Consider the following 19,995-nt stretch of genomic DNA (forward strand, 5'->3'; position numbering starts at 1 on the left):
CAAATCCAAATATTTACAGCCCAATCTACAAAGCCTTGTGCTGGTGCATTGCCCATCTATCTCAGTACGACATATGCCGCCAAAGTGTTTCAAGGATTATGGACTTTTTTTGGTGTGTGGGAGGAGCTGACACGGTGAGCAAACAATGTCCCTCATCATGGTTTTTGCTTATATGCTTGCCATCAATAGCCTTCAGTAGTGAATTTATAGGAATTCAAGTGCCCACATACAACCATGCTTGTATAATCTAAACCCTGAGGTTGCACATACCTTTTCTTAAGATGTAAGTGGGCCAGTTCATGTTCTGATGTTGACCATACTCTTAATTTAAGGTAAGTGGGCCAGCTCATATTTTTGTTTGGAAGAATGGCATTGTGGAAAACAAATGAATATTAATCTCAACATTTAGCACTTGGGCAGCTAAGTAACTAAAAACACATATAAGCTAGATGGCTAATTATGACATTCTAGCTTTGCAGAGGGTCACTTATCCAGATATTAGTCAGTCCTTGATCCTGTTGTCTTATAGATTAGATTATGCTGGACACGTACAGAAAAATATCGGCTGGAGGCATACTGGAAATTTGCATTTAGTTTTGTTGTTAGCTGTGCCTCTAGGGATGTACGGTACTTATAATAAGCATGTGGTACTTCAAAGTCTCCCAGAACTATTGTTTTTTAAAGCAGCATATGTCCTTTCCCACTAAGGAATCTTGTTTTTGGCTCGCAAAACCTATTCAGAAAAAAACATGCTGTAACACACCAGCTGGTTGCTTCAGTTGCTTCGTTACTCTCCTTGGGTCACAATTGATTTCCATCATTGGAATTGGTTAGAAATGCATCAGAGTCACTCTGTCATACCTCACAGTAAAAGTTGTTCTCATTTACTGTATAGTGTAAGGAAGCTTGCCCTTGTGTAAGTTTGATGCAGGCAAGTTCCTTGCTTAAGGCTCCAGTCCTCAATGGGGCTTGTGCCGGCGGAGCGCTTTGGGGATTGGGCTGCAAGTGGAAATAAACCTAAATTACAAAACAGTTTTGGTAGACTGCTTACAACAGGCATTTAAGCTAATGGATCGATTACAAGAAAGTAGCAACAACAATTAAGGCGTGCAAAACCATGTACATGCATGGAGCCTCCCCCCTCCCCAGCACACAACCTTGGCTAGCAAAGACATGTTCAAAGTGCTCTATCCCCGTAAATTTCATTCTGCAATAGCAAAATGCTGTTCATAAATTAAGGGCAATGGAGTACTGCATTTTCTCCTTTGCAAGTAACAAAAGAAAGGTCTCATTAGGCAGGATTTGGACATAGGCTGCGGCCCACAGGCCAATGAAATAGGACCACCATTGCCATTTTGGGCACATGAAGTTCTGCAAGCTCAACTAAGGCTTTCTTTGCCACTGCTGATGTTGGGAGCATCCAACTAAACACCTGTGTTAGGTTACATCTTGGCCATCAGCAGCTCCATTCCTTTCCATAAATTGAGGAAATGGTCTGCATATGTAGTATGGATTCCCACTGATGTGCACAGAACATTTGCAGCCATGAAGGAGAATAGGGGCCACTTCTGCACATGTGAGGCTCCAGGTTGTGTGAGTCCAGTACCTTCAATGAAATATGTATGAATGTACTCAAAACTGGGGCATCCATCTCTATCTACAGTCATCGTGCTATGTGTATTGCCACATTAAGCAATGAAATAATTCATCAGTGCTATTGAGTACCAATAACAATCCCTATTGATGTAAGTGAGGCAGGGCAATTCAACCAACACTAAAGTTTTCTGGTTTAATGCTGTTGTAGCTTAGTTTGAGGGATTATGTAATTTAAAAAGAGAGGGAGATAAAGGAAATAATAAATTAAAAATGAATGAATGAATGAAAAACATGGGTACCATATAGTTATACTTCTTAAGAGTCCAGGATTGGCTGTGGCTCTTTGTCATGTACCCTGGTCATATACCCTTTAGAAAACCTAAGTCTGCTTCTTTTAATGTGGGAAAATGCTACTTTATATTGAAAGTCAACACTTTCAAGGGTCATTGTTTCCTTCCCATAATGAAAGTAGGATGACTCCTCATGCCAAGCGTATGTTGCCAATTTCCTCATGCAAGTTGTACATAACCTACAGCCTTACTTTTAAGGTTACTTAGCAGCAAAATCACCCCATTTAGTATCCATTATAAAATGAACAGGCTTTCTTAGCAAAGCAAGACATTATTCAGAAGCAGCCCCCCAAAAAAAGAAAAAAAAGAAAAGAAAAAGAAAAAGAAAAAAATTTAATGATTTTCAACAAGAAGTCCATCAACCAACATTTCACACATCAATTCAGTCAGTCTTTCTTTAATGTCCCCCCCCCCTTTATAATGTTTTTGATTAAGCATCAGATAGTCTGCATCCTTGGACTTATGTTTATTGGTGGCCAATTATCAGTAGATCTATTTGGTAGATCTACTCCATTGGTATCTGTGAAATTTAAACATAGAGGTAGGGTGTTAACCCCAATATTATGTGCAGTTGTAGCAGCAAATAAGCAAGTTAGAAGTAGACCTGTGAAACATCTGGGCCCATGTTATTATCTGGTATTAGGATCTAAATTGGGAAATCATGGCAACGCTATAGAGTAGTGAGCAATACTATGCCAGAAAAGAGAGACCACAAGAATAAACAGTGGGTTGGATCCAGGCAAAGTTAGTCATGCTATGGTCCTGTTTTAAAAGTTAATCATGACGAATATTCCACATTGATTTCAACGGGATCTAATTATGACTTCACACCGAATTGACAGGGAGACATTTTGAAAAAGGTTGCTGTATGCAAATCATGGTGGCCACTTGCACAATTTCCCAAAGTCAATTGCATGGGTAACCAGATGTATGAACAGGAGGTAGAGGTAGAGGTGTAACTGTGGTCTAACGGGGCTGCAACTAACAAGCAGCACAAGGTAAATTTTCCTTATTGTCTGAAACAGGATGTCCCTCCAGCCAAGGGCCCTTTCCAAATAGTCCAGGTTTGTTGTTGTTGAAGTAAACACAGGATTAACAGTAGTCCCATTCTCCATTATGACCTCGTTTTCTGTGTAATTGGAGTGGGGTTGCCTAGCAAAAACATATTGAAAGAGACATGTATTCCACTGCTGGAGAGCAGGAGTGCACAGCTGGTGTGCGTGAGACAAAGTAAACCTAGAGAGAGAGTTTTCAAAAATGGTACCACTGAGCAGAGAAGGAACGTGCATGGCTAGGTATCGTGATTCACAGTGACCATTCAATAGATGGCTGTGGTAGTAGCACAGCAAAGTTATCCAAGAAGTGCTAGTGAATGAAACACATGTTTTTGAAGTGTTGGTTATGTGTGGTTTGCAAATATAAGGCTGTGCTGATACATTCCAATGAAAACAGCTACAGCGTAAGATTTCTGAAAATAAATAATGCAAGTGAGAAGCAGAAAGTTGTGGTTATGTTGCAGGTTATTGAAAAGTGGAAAAAAAAATTCAAAACATGCACCCTTCATGCAATCAGTATGGAGCTAGGTACAGATGCTAGTATATCTCTAAGGTAGCATGATAGAGCTATCAATGTCCAAGGGCACATATGTTAATTTCTCCTGTCCATATTGTAGTTATGTATGTGCCGTGTAATAAATGGCAAGAGAGACGGCATAGGTCAGTGGTTCAGAAGGTGCCAAGTTCAATCCCTAGCATCTCCAGGTAAAAAGATAAGGTAAAAAAGGTAAAGGTACCCCTGCCCGTACGGGCCAGTCTTGACAGACTCTGGGGTTGTGCGCCCATCTCACTTAAGAGGCCAGGGGCCAGCGCTGTCCAGAGACACTTCCGGGTCACGTGGCCAGCGTGACATCGCTGCTCTGGCCAGAGCCAGAGCCAGAGCCAGAGCCAGAGCCAGAGCCGCACACGGAAACGCCGTTTACCTTCCCGCTGGTAAGCGGTCCCTATTTATCTACTTGCACCCGGAGGTGCTTTCGAACTGCTAGGTTGGCAGGCACTGGGACCGAGCAGCGGGAGCGCACCCCGCCGCAGGGATTCGAACCGCCGACCTTTCGATCGGCAAGCCCTAGGCGCTGAGGCTTTAACCCACAGCGCCACCTGCGTCCCGAAAAAGATAAGGTAGGGAGGAGAAAATCTCTCCCTCTTTGAGACCCCGCAGAGCTTCTGCCTGTCAGACAAAACAATACTGGGCTAGTTGGACCAAGAGTATGATTTGAATGTTTTAAATTTCAAGTTTCACACACCCCTTCAAATATTGTCTTGGAGGGAATTAAGGAGAGACTCCAATAGCCTTGTTTAGAATTTGCAGAAATGAGTTTGCAAAACAGAAGCCACTTGGGAAGGTCGCAAAATCTAATTGTGCTTTAAGCATTTGGATGACTGGAGACTGTAGTGACCTGGCCAGCAACTCGCTTTCTTGGAGAGCTACTTTGATGAGGGATGGTTGGTCAGCTCAGCATCTCTGGGCTAGGTTTAGCCCAAGTGTCTCCAGTGGCAACGTGGGACAGAGAAAGTAAAGGTGTGCCCTATGGACAGTGTTCATTGAATTATTCTGCCTTCAAGCATGTGAAAAACTATTGGCCCTGATCCAGCAGTTGTGACTAAATTAAATTAAAGCAACAGGTCTTCAGCTAGTTTATGAGACTAACTTGTCACAATTAACTTGAAGTCAGCTGGAACCGCTATCTGTACCTAGCCTCAATCTTTCAAGGGAAATGAAAATATTGTCTAGTTTTGTCTTTCTTAGAGTGGTATCTCTATATTGTATTATATGTAGTCAAGTTTCAGATATTCTTATAACCTCCTTCATGTAAAAGTCAAACAGAAAAAAAATTGTACACAAGATACTGTGTTTGAGCAATGATAGTCCTTGCAGAATACTGTAATATTGTGATAAGCAAAAATGTCTATTGCAGGATTAAAATGAATATAGGTTTGCACTTAGAATTTGTTTCTCCTTCAAGACAGGAATTTGATTTACACGATTTACCAAATGGTGCTTCTATATAGTTAATGGCTTGTGAGGAAAGTCACCAATGAAGATTTGTGACTTGTTAAATAGAGCAAAAAATCCTAATCCCCCTTTTAAAAATAATCATCAAATGCACAGGCATTTAAACTAGAGAGGCCATTTGAAACCAGAACAATGGAAAGTCTCTTTGAATAAACTATAAAATATACGGCATACTTGTTTGAACTGCAATGATATTTTTAAAAGAGGAATCAGTGGTATATATTGTGTCTTTAATAAATTACTACAATTCATTTCCAGACTAAAAGTAGTTTTGAAACACATTAAATAGACTGAGTATACTTTCATCAGAACAATTTCCCCCCTATCTAAACGCAAAGAATCTCCAATGAGATTTAACTTTCATTTAAAAAGAACCATAAAGGTGTCATTTTTGCACATTTTGATGTTTGTGAAAACTATATAAAGTTTTTCTTTTTTAAAAAAAAAATCACACATACAGACTCAATGCATGCACATAATTTCAGTTTCACAGAATGCTAGCCATATATTTTCAACTCTTTCTCAAAAGCTACAGAATATGTCACTTCTTCTCCCCACCCCCATTAGAAATGGATGTTTTTTTCTTTTCACTTCAAGGCATCTTTTTTTTAAAATAGCTGTGATTTGTACCTAAACCGATTTCTCTATAAATATACGTTTTATGTTTGTGGGTCTACCCTTGAGTTATCTGTTATAGATAAAATAAACTCAATACAGTGGTACCTCGGGTTACATACGCTTCAGGTTACATACGCTTCAGGTTACAGACTCCGCTAACCCAGAAATAGTGCTTCAGGTTAAGAACTTTGCTTCAGGATGAGAACAGAAATCGTGCTCCGGCAGCGTGGCAGCAGCAGGAGGCCCCATTAGCTGAAGTGGTGCTTCAGGTTAAGAACAGTTTCAGGTTAAGTACGGACCTCTGGAACGAATTAAGTACTTAACCTGAGGTACCACTGTACACTTTTGTCTCAACCCAGCTAAGGAGATCCATACATGTAACTAGGCTTCTATGCATGGATCACTGGCAAGAAAGAAGTACTGTTTTGGGGGGTCAGGTGTGGGGGACCCTGAATGGGGTAGCTGTGCACCTGAAGGACCAGGTGTGCAACCTGGGAGTCATTTTGGACTCACAGCTATCCATGGAGGTGCAGGTCAATTTTGTGTCCAAGCAGCTGTCTCCCAGCTCCATCTGGTACAGAGGTTGAGATACTACCTGCCTGTGAACTGTCTTGCCAGAGTGGTACATGCTCTGGTTATCTCCTGCTTGGACTACTGCAATGCATTCTATGTTTGGGCTACCTCTGAAGGTGACTTGGAAACTAAAATTAACCCAGAATGCGGCAGCTATACTGGTGACTGAGAGTGGCTGCAGAGACATATGGTCCTGAAATACCCACATTGGCTCTCAGTACATTTCCGAGCACAATTCAAAGTTTTGGTGCTGACCTTTAAAGCCCTAAACAGCCTCAGCCCAGTATACCTGAAGGAGCATCTCCACCTCCATCGTTCAGCCTGGACACTGAGGTCTGGTGTTGAGGGACTTCTGGCGGTTCCCTCACTGCGAGAAGTGAGGTTACAGGGAACCAGGCAAGGGGCCTTCTCAGTAGTGGCGCCCACCCTGTGGAACGCCCTCCGATCAAGGAAATAAGCAACTGACTTTTAGAAGACATCTGAAGGTAGCCCTGTTTAGGGAAGTTTTTAATGTCTGATGTTTTACAATTTTTTATATAGTGTAAGCCGCCCAGAGTGGCTGGGGAAACCCAGCCACATGGACGAGGGTATAAATAAAATTATTATTATTATTATTATTATTACTTGGTAGTTCAGGAACCATGGATAGAAAAAGTATTTTTTTTAAAATGGCACTCTGTGTTTTAGGACTTCATGCATGCATGCAGAAGGCGTGAGTAAGGCTCAAGTGTGTCTTTCTTGTTGTGTGAAAACACTCCAGGGATTATCACCCTTTGAATGATAATTTGGACTTCTGGTCCTAACCAAGGCCAGGATGAAAGGTTTTTGTAATTTGGTGTAATTAGAATGGATTATATCCATATGGTGACTTTGCCTTAGTGGAAAGTGCCATATTGTATTCTGCTCCAGAGGGACTTTGGAGGAGGTGGTGGACTTAAGTGGGTAAGGGGATCTGAAGAAAATCAAATGCCCTGACAAGTGAAAGGTGATTTCCACCAAGGCAATGTAACCACTGCACACAAACAATCCCAATGTTACCCCTGTGCAAGAACACATGATGCTTTTAATGGGTGGAGGACTGTGCCATGACCGAAAGTTCCATGCAGGCATCCTGCCACAAGCACAGTATTGTCCCCTCCATTAAACAGAATGGGAGCTCATAGGGCGCCCTGGAACACTCACAGGCACACTGGAACTTCTGAGTGCGGCTTACGGATTTAATCCATTAAGCACTGTTGTACTACAACATTCATTCATCCCAATAGGGTTAGAGCAGTATCCCTGTATATCCCACCAAAACAAATGGAAATTAAGCTACAGCAGTACTTAGTAAGCCCTACACTTCTGTTCTGATAATGTGACACCTAATATTAGTATTAATTTTGGCAATTTTATTTTTCTCTCATTTTTTTTTAAATGTAAGTACTGTCCCAAATCCCCCCTTTTTTAAAATGACAAAAAGTTGAAAAATTATGGCTAGGCATGTTTCTATTTTAAAAAGCAAAATCTATATATCTGTCAATTAATTTTTTTAAAAATATGCATATACTTTCTTTTATACTTTTCTTTTTAAAAGTCAAGTACTTTCTTAAACAAAACAATAGCACCACTTTGGCATAGCTGGCCAAATCAGTAAAAGGTAAAGCAAAATTGCTACAGGTTCCCCCTGCCCTCCCCAAATCCTTCATTTGTATATCTCTTGCTTGTAAAAATGGAGTAGCCTTGAATACAGCAGAAGACTTCATATATATATACATTCATAGGTTCCAGCCACCATCCAAAGTTATGTAAAAATTACTGCTAGGTACGAATAAAATTGATATCCTTTCAGAGGGCCAACACAAACTGTTGCAACATCTGAGCCTGTTTTGCATTAAATCTGAGTTTATGCAGCATGATCCTATGCAGAAAGTAAACCTCTCTAGGTCCCATTGAACTGAATGCCTTTGTTGATATGGGCAGGTCAGGATTACAATGCAATCCCAGCCCCATTGAGTTGAATGAGACCTTCTCCCAGGAAGGGGTGCATAGAAAGTAAGCGAGGCTTATTTGCACGCAGTTACCATACTTATTGCATGCAAGTGTTTTTAGGACAGTCTAAAATTACATGATTCTATTTTATTTATTGGCTTGTTTCCTCACTGTAGTCCTTCCTAAAACATTACTGAGTCAAATGATTTGTGGGTTGCTTGCTTCTCACCTTGGCTCCAGTTAGAGTTCCTATTCATGTCACAGTTTAAATAAAGTCTTACGGAGCACCAAGGTAGGCATTGCAATCTTTTTTTTGGAGGGGGGGGGAATTGAAGGATAGTACCACCTGGGACTCAAGTTACATAATCAGCAGAATCACATGGTGAGGTTCTTGCTGGACAGTATCATTTTGGAAATACTCTGGGCACGGAATACCCTGCAAACAAAAAAGTAGCGTGTCAGGGAGAAAATGAGGTTAAAATCATTTTTCCTTATTGCTATTTTTCTGTATACAGGCAGCTTTATATACAGGCAAACATTTCAGACCTGCAATCTCCCATCTGCAGTCCTAAGTGGTACAGTACGGCAAGGTTCTTCTGGTTGCGTTGCTCAGGTCTACTTGAAGATGTCCCAGATATTTAGTTTACAGTGATAAGAAAGTAGTGTTATAAACCAGAGCCTAGGGAAATCACCAAGGACCTGGTACGCTAGGGGAGCACCAGTTGGGTACACGTGTTCCCATGCTGTTGCCAAGCCATAATTTGTATCTTTTCAATGTCACTCAGAGCTAATTCCCAAATTGCCACTAGCCAAGAACAAGATGCCAGTTTCTTTGGAGTGGCATCACACATTGGTTTGTATGTTGCCACTCAGTTGGATAAACAGTCAGACAAAAATCTCATCAGTATGTGATAGCAATGTTATTACTTGATATTGGTAGTTAATTTTTTTAATTATTTGGAAGCCTTTTTTTAAATTATGCATGTGTTTCCTACAAATTCCTTCCGTTTCACCTTGGGCTTAGTTCTCACCCAACTCCACTGTTATTTTGCTTTTACCTCTTACTGTTTTTGCCAGAACCTTCCATAAAGCAAGCTACAAAATAGCACCATTGTACTATGAAACAGTTTTACATAATGTTGATTATATGTGTGTTATTGATATGCTAATTTTTTTACATACTGCACTATATGGAGGAAAAGACGTTTTATTTATAGTGTGGCAAAATAACTCATCACCTGAAAGAATCACCAAGGATTTAAGATAGCCTTTTGTGTGCTCTTAGCTGATTCTAAACTGCAAAAAACAACACCCCAATTGTCCATGTTGTGTCTATTTGTATCTTCATGTGTTGTGGTGGTGAGCCTTTGTCTTAAAATCTGTTACCCTGATCCAGCAATTTGTTGCAAACAAGGGTTTCTCATGCACATGTGGAGCTCAAGTGTATGTAGTCGGCCCCATTCACTTCAGTGACTGAGAGTGTAATGTGTGTTGCCACTTCATCCATCAAAGTAAATGGTGCTTCCATTCTACACAGGAACTCTGTGTGCATATTGAACCATGTAAGGATCTCTAACTGGGGTGAATGCATGCAACTCATATGTTGTCAGAATGCTACTGGTGTAATTGACGTGTTACTGTCGCTGCTACTGGGAATGCCAAACTGTGCAAATATAAAAGGGGCAAACAAACAATGGTATCAGACACTGCAAGACAGAGTCTGTTGCTTGTATGGAAGTGCAAATATTAAAGACAAAAAAAAAAAAAAAACATAACCCACTTAGACAAGGCTGGTGAATGACTCCAACAGCAGGGTTCATAAGTTAATTTAGTGCAATTGGATCCATCAAAGGCCTGTACATCTGGTGGCTTTTGAGGGGCACAGGATTCATTGTGTCTCTGTGTGTATGTGTATATATGTGTGTGTGTGTAGGACATTTCTATCAGGTGAACAATTAGAACAGCGATCTGCCAGTCTCAGAAACATTTTAGCACTGAGTTGATTTCTATTGGAATGTTTACTTGCATTGTTCATTGGGAGAATGCCCATTAGTGGAAATTTCATCAAGCTTATTGAACTTTAGTGTTTTGTCCAATGTTTGACAATTTATTTACAGCAAAGTATCCTGCAGATGGCACATTCATTCTTCACTTTTATGGATGATATTTTCTTACATTCTGTAGTTCCTGTTTCCTGTGTTTCCTCTACTCGTGTTCTTCAAATGCACTTCCTGAAAATGAAAGAAAATATTTCAGCACACTTTATAATTTTTTTTAAAAAAATGTTATTCACCATCACAAGCTATATTATATTTAGAAACCTCTCTCTGAACATGAGAGATGATGGTGTGTTAACCTCTAGATATAACATTCCTTTTCTTTGCACCAGTGCTTTGAATATCACTGGAGTGGCTGCAATGACAGTGCAGTGTACAAATGCTACTTTTGTCTGAGTGACAAACTTTTGTGACTAACTTGAACAGCTGAGATCATTTAAAATCAATGGAGGCATCTGGTTTGTGTTTGAATATCCTCCCAGCCTTAATGAGACTTTTCCATGCAGCCAATGATATCAATGGAACAAAATCACTCTGAGAGCTTGGTCTCATTCCCATAGGATGATTTGTCTCAGTTTGATCACTCTAAGTTTTCTTGACAGGCTGTGGTCTGTTCTTGCAGGAGGCAAACTGGTTTATGGTCCACATCTGGTTCCTGATCAGCCTGGGAAAGATGGTTTAAATAAGCCAATGCATTTATCTGACTGATTTGGAATTCTAGGCCACCTTGTTCCTAAGACTTGGCAAAGGCTAGAATATTTAAAAAACCACTATTAAACTTTTGTTTAATATTACTTTTTTACATAAGACCCACAGATTTCACTTGGATAATTGTGCATTGGATTGTAGTTTTAGAAAAAGAAAGAATTTATAAGAGGGGTGTTTTAAAAATGTTTTTAAAACATTTTTTAAAAATGTTTTTAAAAATCAAAGAATAAGAGTAATTAAAATTAAGAATTGACACTGGGCAGGTGTTTTCTCTGTATTCCCCCCCCCCCCAGTGCTCATCTAAAACTTTTCTGTGTAGGCAAGCCTAGTCAGACATGTAAAGCTGTTGTGTGTTTTAAACTATAATCTTAGCTTAGAAAGTATACATTTACCTGTTGATTTTATTCATTTCACTTTTTATACACTCATTTTTAACACTGATACTTACTGACAGTTCTATGGCATGTCTTATATTCTTTGTGAACTGCTTGGAAGTATTATTTACAGTTAAGCTTTATACAAATTTTCTTAAATGAAAACAAATGATCAGAAATCCACCTTAAGATGCCAGCTGAAATAGGAAAGTCTTTGACAAGCACCTGACATTAAGCGGGGTGGGGGACACGGACCATCTAATCTCAATTGGCAGTGAGTTCCACAGGAGTGTTGTTGCTATTGATGATAATTAATAATAATTATCTTCTCTGAAAGGCAGCGTGTCCACCCCTATTGATCTTCCTTTGTCATACATAGCTACAAGGAACTGCTGGTGCACTCTAGGAATATACATAGGTCTATGATAGGGCCTAACTGGTACTCTCATAACACTTTTTAAATTTCATATGTGTTTTGCCGTAGTGTCCACAGAGCAAGTGTCAAGGCCCCAACAAGCTAGCAGGACCTGTTGCTAATGTTTTTGTATGTCCCCAGCCTTAAAATGTTCTGACTTATTCTGGGCCAAACATTGTTTAGGTCCCTGACAAGTTATACTCACACATGTCTCTGCTGTAAAACCGAGTTATTTCACACGGCCTGCTCATGCTGAGGCCTTCTGAGCCTTGAGGCAGACAAGCTGCATTTAGTGAAATTTCATCTATATAACAATTAAAAGGTGAAGGAGGCTTATCCCCCTTTGTACTTGACCATCTTTTTTAAAATAAAAAAACGAACAAACAAAAGTTAACAAAAAAACTATGGTTGTGCCGCTGCCGTGAAAATAACCCCTAAAACAATGCCCAACAATCTTCAATAATATTATAAATGGATTTTGTTATCTGTGTTGTAGCACCCTGCTTGTGGTTAACGCTTAGCTGGAATGAAATATTCAACGCAGCAATAGAGAAATTAAAATAATAATTTATTTGTCAGACAAATAAATGAGAGGCACAGTAGTATATGGTTACCAAGCTCTGGCCTGCCCTCCTGCCATTCTGGCCAGCACTTATATTTCCTTAATCCAGCCCCCTTGCTCCTCCTGTGGCTGCCTCTGTCCAATCAGCCTGGTTGAAATTCCTATTGGCTGTTTGCTAGAACCAATCACAAAAGATACACCCATTTCCTTTTGCCCTTTTATGGGAAACAAAAAGCTATATATTCTTCTATCTATAAATGACAAATAAGTAGTAATATATCTTACATGTGTCTCAACAAGGAACCTTAATTACCAGCTCACCTCTTGCCCTCCTTGCCCTATTGCCCTCCAAAACAAATGGTTAATCTTAAATTTTTATCTTAAACAGATGTCAAGGATCTTGAGTTCACATCATCATTGAAAGATCTCCTTCTCTTGGAGGTCTTTAAACAAAGGCCTGACAACCATATGTGTGCTCTAATGATGTTTCCTGCTTGGCAGGGGGGCTGGGCTGATGGCTGATGGCCCCTGTGATCTCTTCCAACTATATGAAATAAGAATCTAGCATAAGGATTTAACATTTCTTAGCTTCTAATTCCTTTGCATAATTACATTTAAGCCAATATATTTAATACATAACATAGATAGCTTTTTAGAAGAATAAACCTTTTCAAAGTAAAAAAGGAAGGAACAGTTTCCAGCCTCAAAATAAGATAGGAAGAAACCTATCTTCTCCAGCCAAGCCAGTTGCCTTTTTCACTGCTCTTGACCTTTCAACCTTAGGAAAATATGGCTCAAGTTTAATGGGAGGCACATGGTTTTATTTTACTATTTATCAACTCTTAATTATGTTTATCTCTTTTTTTATCTTCTGTAATATGTAGGGTCAGTGTAACCTTGGCTGTCAGCCTGTAATTCCCTTTTTACGACTTTGAGAATTGTTTTCTGCTATAAATCAGGGGGGCCCCTTGTCCAGGAGAATAAACATCTTGCCAAGGTTCTTAGGCAGCTGGTCTTCTGCCTGGCATGAACATTTGAAAATCTTTAAGCTCATTTTAAAATACAGGCCCTGATCAAAAATATAAGCTTTGATAAAAATGCAGGCTTATGATTAGATGCCTCAGTGTGAGTTCCCAGGAGCATGAATGCATGAAGAACTAATGGTGCATGAACATCCTTCTGCATCAGTGCTGGAAATCCTCAAATGCAACATATTGGGAGATTACAGTTGATCATAGTCTGCCTACCTTTTGTGCTTTAGGCATATCAGTGTGGCGCTGAGCACGTACAGACCTTGCCGATTTAGGTGGTTTAACAGGAGCGCAGTACATCTCCAGCTGTCTCAGGTCACAGCTCTGGAAGCAACATTCATCCACTATTCCTCGGGTGGGAGGTGGACGCCTATTGCCCCCATACCCTGCAGGTTTACCTAAGTATAACAAAAACCAGGCATTGTTAGAGAAGATGGCATATCCTCCAACATTTCTCCAATGAAAATAGGGACGTCCCATTCCATAATGATAATTTTACTATTTATACCCCACACATCTTACTGGGTTGCCCCCGCCACTCTGGGCAGCTTCCAACATATATAAAAACATCATAAAACATTAAACATTTAAAAAACCTTCCCTATACAGGATTGCCTTCAGACAGCTCGGGGGTTGGATAACTCCATACCCTCCAACATTTCTCTGATGAAAATAGGGACAATCCTAAGGAAAAGTGGGACATTCCAGGATCAAATCAGAAACCGGGACGGCTTCTTTAAATCAGGGACATCCTTGGAAAATAGGGACACTGGGAGGGTCTGAGATGGCCAAAGTCTCAACACACTAACATTAGAGTATTATTAGCTGAGTGGACCCACAAGAGCAACTGCTATAATATTTTTTACTGGATTCAGTAGCTAAAAAATATTGGCTGAACTCCAAAACTTTGCTGGAGTTCAGTAGGCACATGGCTGGAATAGTTATGTGTCCTACTTTACAGTTCTCTGTTTGAAGGGTTGTCCAGGTGTGGTTTAAAGCTAAAAAACCTTAAAGGGAGCAGCAGTGGTCTTGAAGTTGTCGGTCAAAAGTTAAGACCTGGACAGCAGACTAAAAAGGGCACACAGGTCACCTGGGCACAGTCTTGTTCACCACTATGGTGAGAGATGTTGTATTTCTATTTAAGTTGTAGTCATTATTTCTGAATTTGCATCTATGCATATAAATTAGCATGTTTGTTTTTATGCAAATTTCTGCCTCTTTAGCCTTTTTTTTTGATGCCACGGTTCGTAATTTTTAGTGTTGTGTCAGTGGCCGCCTTAACGTATATAGATTTTATACACACAAATGCTTGAGTTTCACTCATTCAGGAATCATTTTTTCCACTGTGTTATAATCATAATAAAATAATTGTAATAATTATTGTAAAAGCAAGCAGTGCAAAAAAAAAAAAAGAAGAACATGGGAACATGGTTAATGAAAGAAAAACAACTACAAAGTAACTCCACTAAAAGCAATGTAAAATTAATTCTATTGATACCTAGGTTCATTAGGTCCCCCCCCCCCCGAATATCCTATTTACCCGGAGCATTCTGGCGTGACCGCATTGCCATTATGCGATGGCACCATGACCGGTTTTGGCCCAATCGCTGCATGAGCTCCAGGCTTCTGTGACAATCTGCCTCCCCATCCCCATACATCCAGCCCCAGCCAGTGTATATGGCAAGGCTGTAGAATCTTAAAGAAGGGAGTGCAGGGGCCTTAAAGTTGCACAACCACAATTTATGCAAATCATTGTCCTCTTTTTTGGCAATCAGTAACTGGCCACCCTATGCTTTTCTAACTGACTGGTGGTCAGTGTGCTCTGGAAGCCCCATGAGCAAATGGTCTGAAGGATCAGGAGTACCATGCAAATTAATCTGATTAGTGTCATGCAAGTGTTCTTCAGGCTTTGGTGATAAATCACAACACAAAGAGCACATCTCAGTATATTACATCATTAGCCTAGATTAAGATAGGAGCAGTGTGTCATAGATAGGAGCAGTGTGCTCTTTTAAAAACCTTGCTCAAATCACATCTTGAAAAGACTTTGGCTGCAAACCTATGCACAATTACTTGGGAATATGCCCCATTGAACACAATGCGAACAACTTCCAAGTAAACGTGCAGAGAATTGTGCTGTTAGTGACATTTTGCACTCTTTTTTGTCCAAGTAATTACTAATGAAAAGCCCGTGGGACTTGTAATAGCCAGCAGGGCTCTCTACTTAGGGCTAACCATTGTCACACCACCACTCTCCAGTGCCAGCTTGCATAAATAAATAAATGAATAAATAAATAAATATATTCTGATAATTTGCCTTCAGAAGCCACAGAAAACGCATTATCTTGAATTGATCATTCCATTTAATTAGCTGTATTTCTAAAGAACATAACTAACATAGTGGCAGAGGAAAACAGGCCATTTGCAGGGAGCAGGATAGATACAGCCACCAGACAGCTAACACTGCTGGATCCCTGTTCTGCAGTACACCGTATGTTTCTGTGTATAAGACGATATTATTTCCTTAGAAATAATAGGCAAAAATTATGGGTCATCTTATACACGGATAGAAGAGGTGGGATGGGCGATTGGTGGCAGTATGCTGTGGAGCAATTGGCGGTGGTGCCCCCCAAAAGCTCTATAACTCTGGGCAATCTCCCCCCCCAAAAAAACTCAACAACTTTGGGCAGCCCCCCCCCCCATTTTTTGTTGCAGTTGTTGTTATACCCGGAAAAATACGGTACATAGGATAATGACTAATCCAGCCTTGATTGCACTACTTAAAATGGAGAATCAGTATTTATCAAAGAATTTGCATTTACAGCTGAGTGGGCAGAAGAAGCCCAATAGTAGCTGATTATTAATGCGGATATTAATAATGCACATATGGATGGTGGTTCTAGCACACTGGTGGTCCATTCCCCACAACCAGTATGTGTGCTAGTATAAAGAGCAGAATTACAGAGGCCCTGGGACATTGCTTTTCCAGCATCCATGCTAACTGTTGGTGCAACAAACAACTGCTTGACCATTGCCTTTGTGTGTCATACAGCATGCTGACTAGCCAGTGTTTTGAGAAAGTTTGCAACATGCTGTATTGACTTTTGTGCCTCCTTGCCATTTCCTTCTGCAGACTACGTTTCCTGCTGTTCAGATTTATAGATCAAATTCAAGGCATTAACTGCAGAAATGGAAACTCCTGCATTGCATCTCTGACGGAGGATCAGTAAACCAAGATGTTCAGAATCTTTGCAGACACGTGCTTCGTAGTTTTACTCAGAAGCAAACCCCACAGAGTACCCATAGGCAATTATTAGTGATTCAGCTGCCTTTGAAACAATATAGCCACTATGCTCAAATGGTTTGCTGGAGCATGCTAGTCGAATTTAAGAGAATTGTCAGAGTGCCCGAAATAATTAATGTCTTTTTGTGTGACAGTTCTGACCGTGGTTCCTTCTAAACCATCTCTTCTGAGACAGGGCTGGCCCAAGATACGTTGCTGGCTAAGGTAAAGGACAGGATACTCCCACATTCTGACAAGAGGCAGAGTTCTTCACTGCAGCTGAGCGCAACAGGCTAGTTTTGCAGGTGTAAACTAGGGCCATGTCGCTCTCATAGCTCTGTTCCTGTTGCTTCCTGCCCTTCAGCATCCACCACCTGAGGTGGGCGATTCATTCTGTCTAATAGTAGGGCCAGCTGGGATCAGCTACACTCTGGAGTTTCCAGTTGCGAACTCTGGAATAGAGTTCAACCAAGCAGAACTGGAAGTTGCTGTCGTTCAGCTGATCCAGTCCCACTTGGATCAGCTAGGATCTTCCCTTGCAGCCACAGTATAAAATAAAAAATGGGCCACCCAATGATATGGCGTTGTCAGGTGCCTTCCAAAGTAACTGGCTGGGGGCGGAGGAGTTCAGGATTCAGCCCAGCAGGCAACATAGTTCCTTTTTCCCTGGGACATCGATTGTAGTACAGTGGTACCTCGGGTTAAGAACTTAATTTGTTCTGGAGGTCCGTTCTTAACCTGAAACTGTTCTTAACTTGAGGTACCATTTTAGCTAATGGGGGCCTCCTGCTGCCCCTGCACCACTGTCGCACGATTTCTGTTCTCATCCTGAAGCAAAGTTCTTAACCCGAGGTACTATTTCTGGGTTAGCGGAGTCTGTAACCTGAAGCGTCTGTAACCCAAGCTACCACTGTATCCTGGAAAGAGGAAGGCTTTGCCCAGCAACATTTTGTTGCAAGCTCTGCTTGTCTACTTTATATTCTTGCTTTGAACAAAAATTCCCTACTTGTCATGTCACCAATGAAGATGCAAACTCTTGATGAAGCACTTCAGTCTCATTTAATTTTTTTAAAAAAGCCTACTCTGGATTTTACCTCCTGAGGGCTTTGTTTTAAACTTGCATTTAAATTTTAGCAATAACAGTTGTAAAACAAGTGTGTTTGCAACAGTTTCTCTTTGCCAAATGTAGCATATGTTTACATGTTGAATGAACTTATTTGCATTAAACACTGATTTTTTTTTTTAAAGAAAACTTACTGTGAAACATTTTGTTCTCATAAATCCTAAGAGAGATATCACAAGAGAGCATGTATACTGAGTTTGCAAGGAGAATATAAAGTATCTATCAGAATGCTAAGGCTGCAATTCTCTACCCCACAGACCTGGGAGTAAGTCCCACTGAACTCGGTAGAAATGTATAGGCTTCCACTGTCAAACACTCTTTTGGGGCAAGCTTTCAGAAGTCACCTGTCTGGGTTCCCTTATTGCTGCCTTTTCTGCTAAGGGCTCTGTTCTGGTTTACTACTACAGTTGTACCTTGGTTGTCGAACCAAGGCGTGACTTACAATTGGCTGCAGGAGCTACCTGCATGCAGCCGGAAGCCGCAGAAGCCACATCGGATGTTCGGGTTCCAAAGAACGTTCGCAAACCGGAACACTCACTTCTAGGTTTGCGGCATTCGGGAGCCAAAACGTTCAAGTCACAGGATCCAAGGTACAACTGTATTGGTTTTAGTGGTGGCTGATGCTCACTGGGACTGGAAGGGTGGAAGACAGGGAGACAACAGTAAATGAAGTCAGAGAGCCAATGGTAAGTGAAGCCAGAGCCGATGACCAGCAGAACAAACTCGTTCTAGTTTTGTCCCCATCCTCTTCCTTGCTGAATACTGCAAGGACACTGAGCAGTGCCACGGCTGGAGTAGATGTAATAAGAAGGCAGGCAGGTGAGGGCTGGATGAAGGCAGAATGGGGTTGGTGAGTTCACAATTGGTGGTCCACGGACCCCAGGGGTTCCTTGTAGCCCACCTAGGGGATCCGAGGCACCATTCACATAGAAACTACCATAGATGTATAAACAGTTTCAAAAGTAGGGGATCCATGACTTGGCTTTTGAAAAACAGGTGGTCCGCAATACTCCCTGCCTCCTTTGGTCAGTTGTCGATTTGTTTTCTTGACACTGCTGCATTGTTGCTGCTGTACCTGCTGCTTATTCCTACCCCACAATTTTGACCTTTGTGGTGGTAGTTTTTAGTTGCCTCTTCTTTAGCAGCTTTGGCTCCCCCCACCTCCAGAAAGAAATGCAGGATACACATTTTAAAGTGGTTTACAGCACAATCCTATACACTACTCAGAGATAAGTCCCATTAAATTTGGTGGGGCTTACTCCCAAATAAGTGAGTGCTGAATTACATCCTTGATTAGTTAATTCTCTTTCAGAATGCCAGGGATATCAAGCTTCACCACCAAGTCCTCTACTAAGAACAATTAACAATGTGAATGGAATCACCTGTGGCCCATGTGTTTCCTGTTTCCTAGCATTTCTAGGAGGACATGGAATCAAGCTTCAGGGAGAGGAAAGCATAATTCTCAATAATTGTTCATTGGTGGTCCTCTGGGACCACCACACCCCCATGGCTGGCTCATCCTAACCCAGGGTCCTCCAGATGCTTTGAACCACAACTCCCTTCCAACCAGGCAGCAAACTCAACAGTCAGGGTTGATGCGAGTTGTTGTCCAATACCTTATGGAGCTCTCCAAGTCGGAGATGGCTGTTCTTGGTGATTTGCAGAATCTTGATGCATCCTGACAGTGAAGTGTGGGAGCTTGGTCTGGGAAGCAGGGCATAAATCTCATGAATGAATATAGGGGTCTCTTTTAATATTTGTTTGAGGTTGGTGCCCATCTTGGAGCACCTGGATGACCCTGGTCTTCCACAGAAAGCCTTGCCAACATCTTTGCACGCATTACGGAAGAATAGGTTATAAAATCAACAGGCTGTGTTAATTTTTAATTTGGTTGCTAGACATGTCTCACAATCAAACAGGGCAATAGACTTTTCTCTTCGAGGAATCTGCTTCCAGTAGCAGTTTTTTCCCCCCTTTCCCAAATTGCTTAATCTTTGTTTTATTTTTTTTATCTCTCATTCTCCCAATCTTGCTGTAAACTCTGTACTTTGGAAAGTGATTACTCTCACACATAGTTGCACTGCACTATGCCCTCTTTCTAAGGCTTCTGCCGTTGGGAAGCTATTAAGTCTACATAGCGCACGATATGGCCTCTATCCTCAACACAGTAGTTTCTGGAGCCAGCTGTGCTGGTGTGAAAAGCAGAACCTATAGGCAGTATTGATCTGGGATCTGAGGCGGAAATTTTTATAGCATTCAGGATTC

The 19,995-nt window shown here is 41.0% G+C and overlaps 1 protein-coding gene and 1 long non-coding RNA gene across 8 annotated transcripts in view; one reads left to right on the forward strand and one right to left on the reverse strand.

Moving 5' to 3' along the window:
- LOC307225347 overlaps positions 1 to 19,995 on the forward strand; it is an 85,566-nt gene that overhangs the window by 10,328 nt on the left and 55,243 nt on the right. The gene's annotated exons all lie outside the window — the stretch shown is intronic.
- IGF1 (insulin like growth factor 1) overlaps positions 681 to 19,995 on the reverse strand; it is a 65,021-nt gene continuing 45,706 nt past the window's right edge. For 3 of the 7 annotated variants that reach the window (XM_079993165.1, XM_079993161.1, XM_079993164.1), the window contains exons 3-5: positions 13,541 to 13,722; positions 10,353 to 10,408; positions 8,498 to 8,613 (exon numbers count right to left, since the gene is read on the reverse strand). In XM_079993165.1, the coding sequence (XP_079849291.1) occupies positions 8,553 to 8,613; positions 10,353 to 10,408; positions 13,541 to 13,722 (299 nt within the window). In that variant the 3' untranslated portion in view covers positions 8,498 to 8,552. Of the gene's footprint in view, positions 1,000 to 8,497; positions 8,614 to 8,634; positions 10,409 to 13,540; positions 13,723 to 19,995 lie in introns of those variants that run through there. The other 4 variants (XM_079993167.1, XM_079993162.1, XM_079993166.1 and 1 more) reach the window with 4 other exon arrangements.

Source organism: Podarcis cretensis (assembly GCF_951804945.1).
Source record: "Podarcis cretensis genome assembly, chromosome: 10".
NCBI lineage: Eukaryota > Metazoa > Chordata > Lepidosauria > Squamata > Lacertidae > Podarcis > Podarcis cretensis.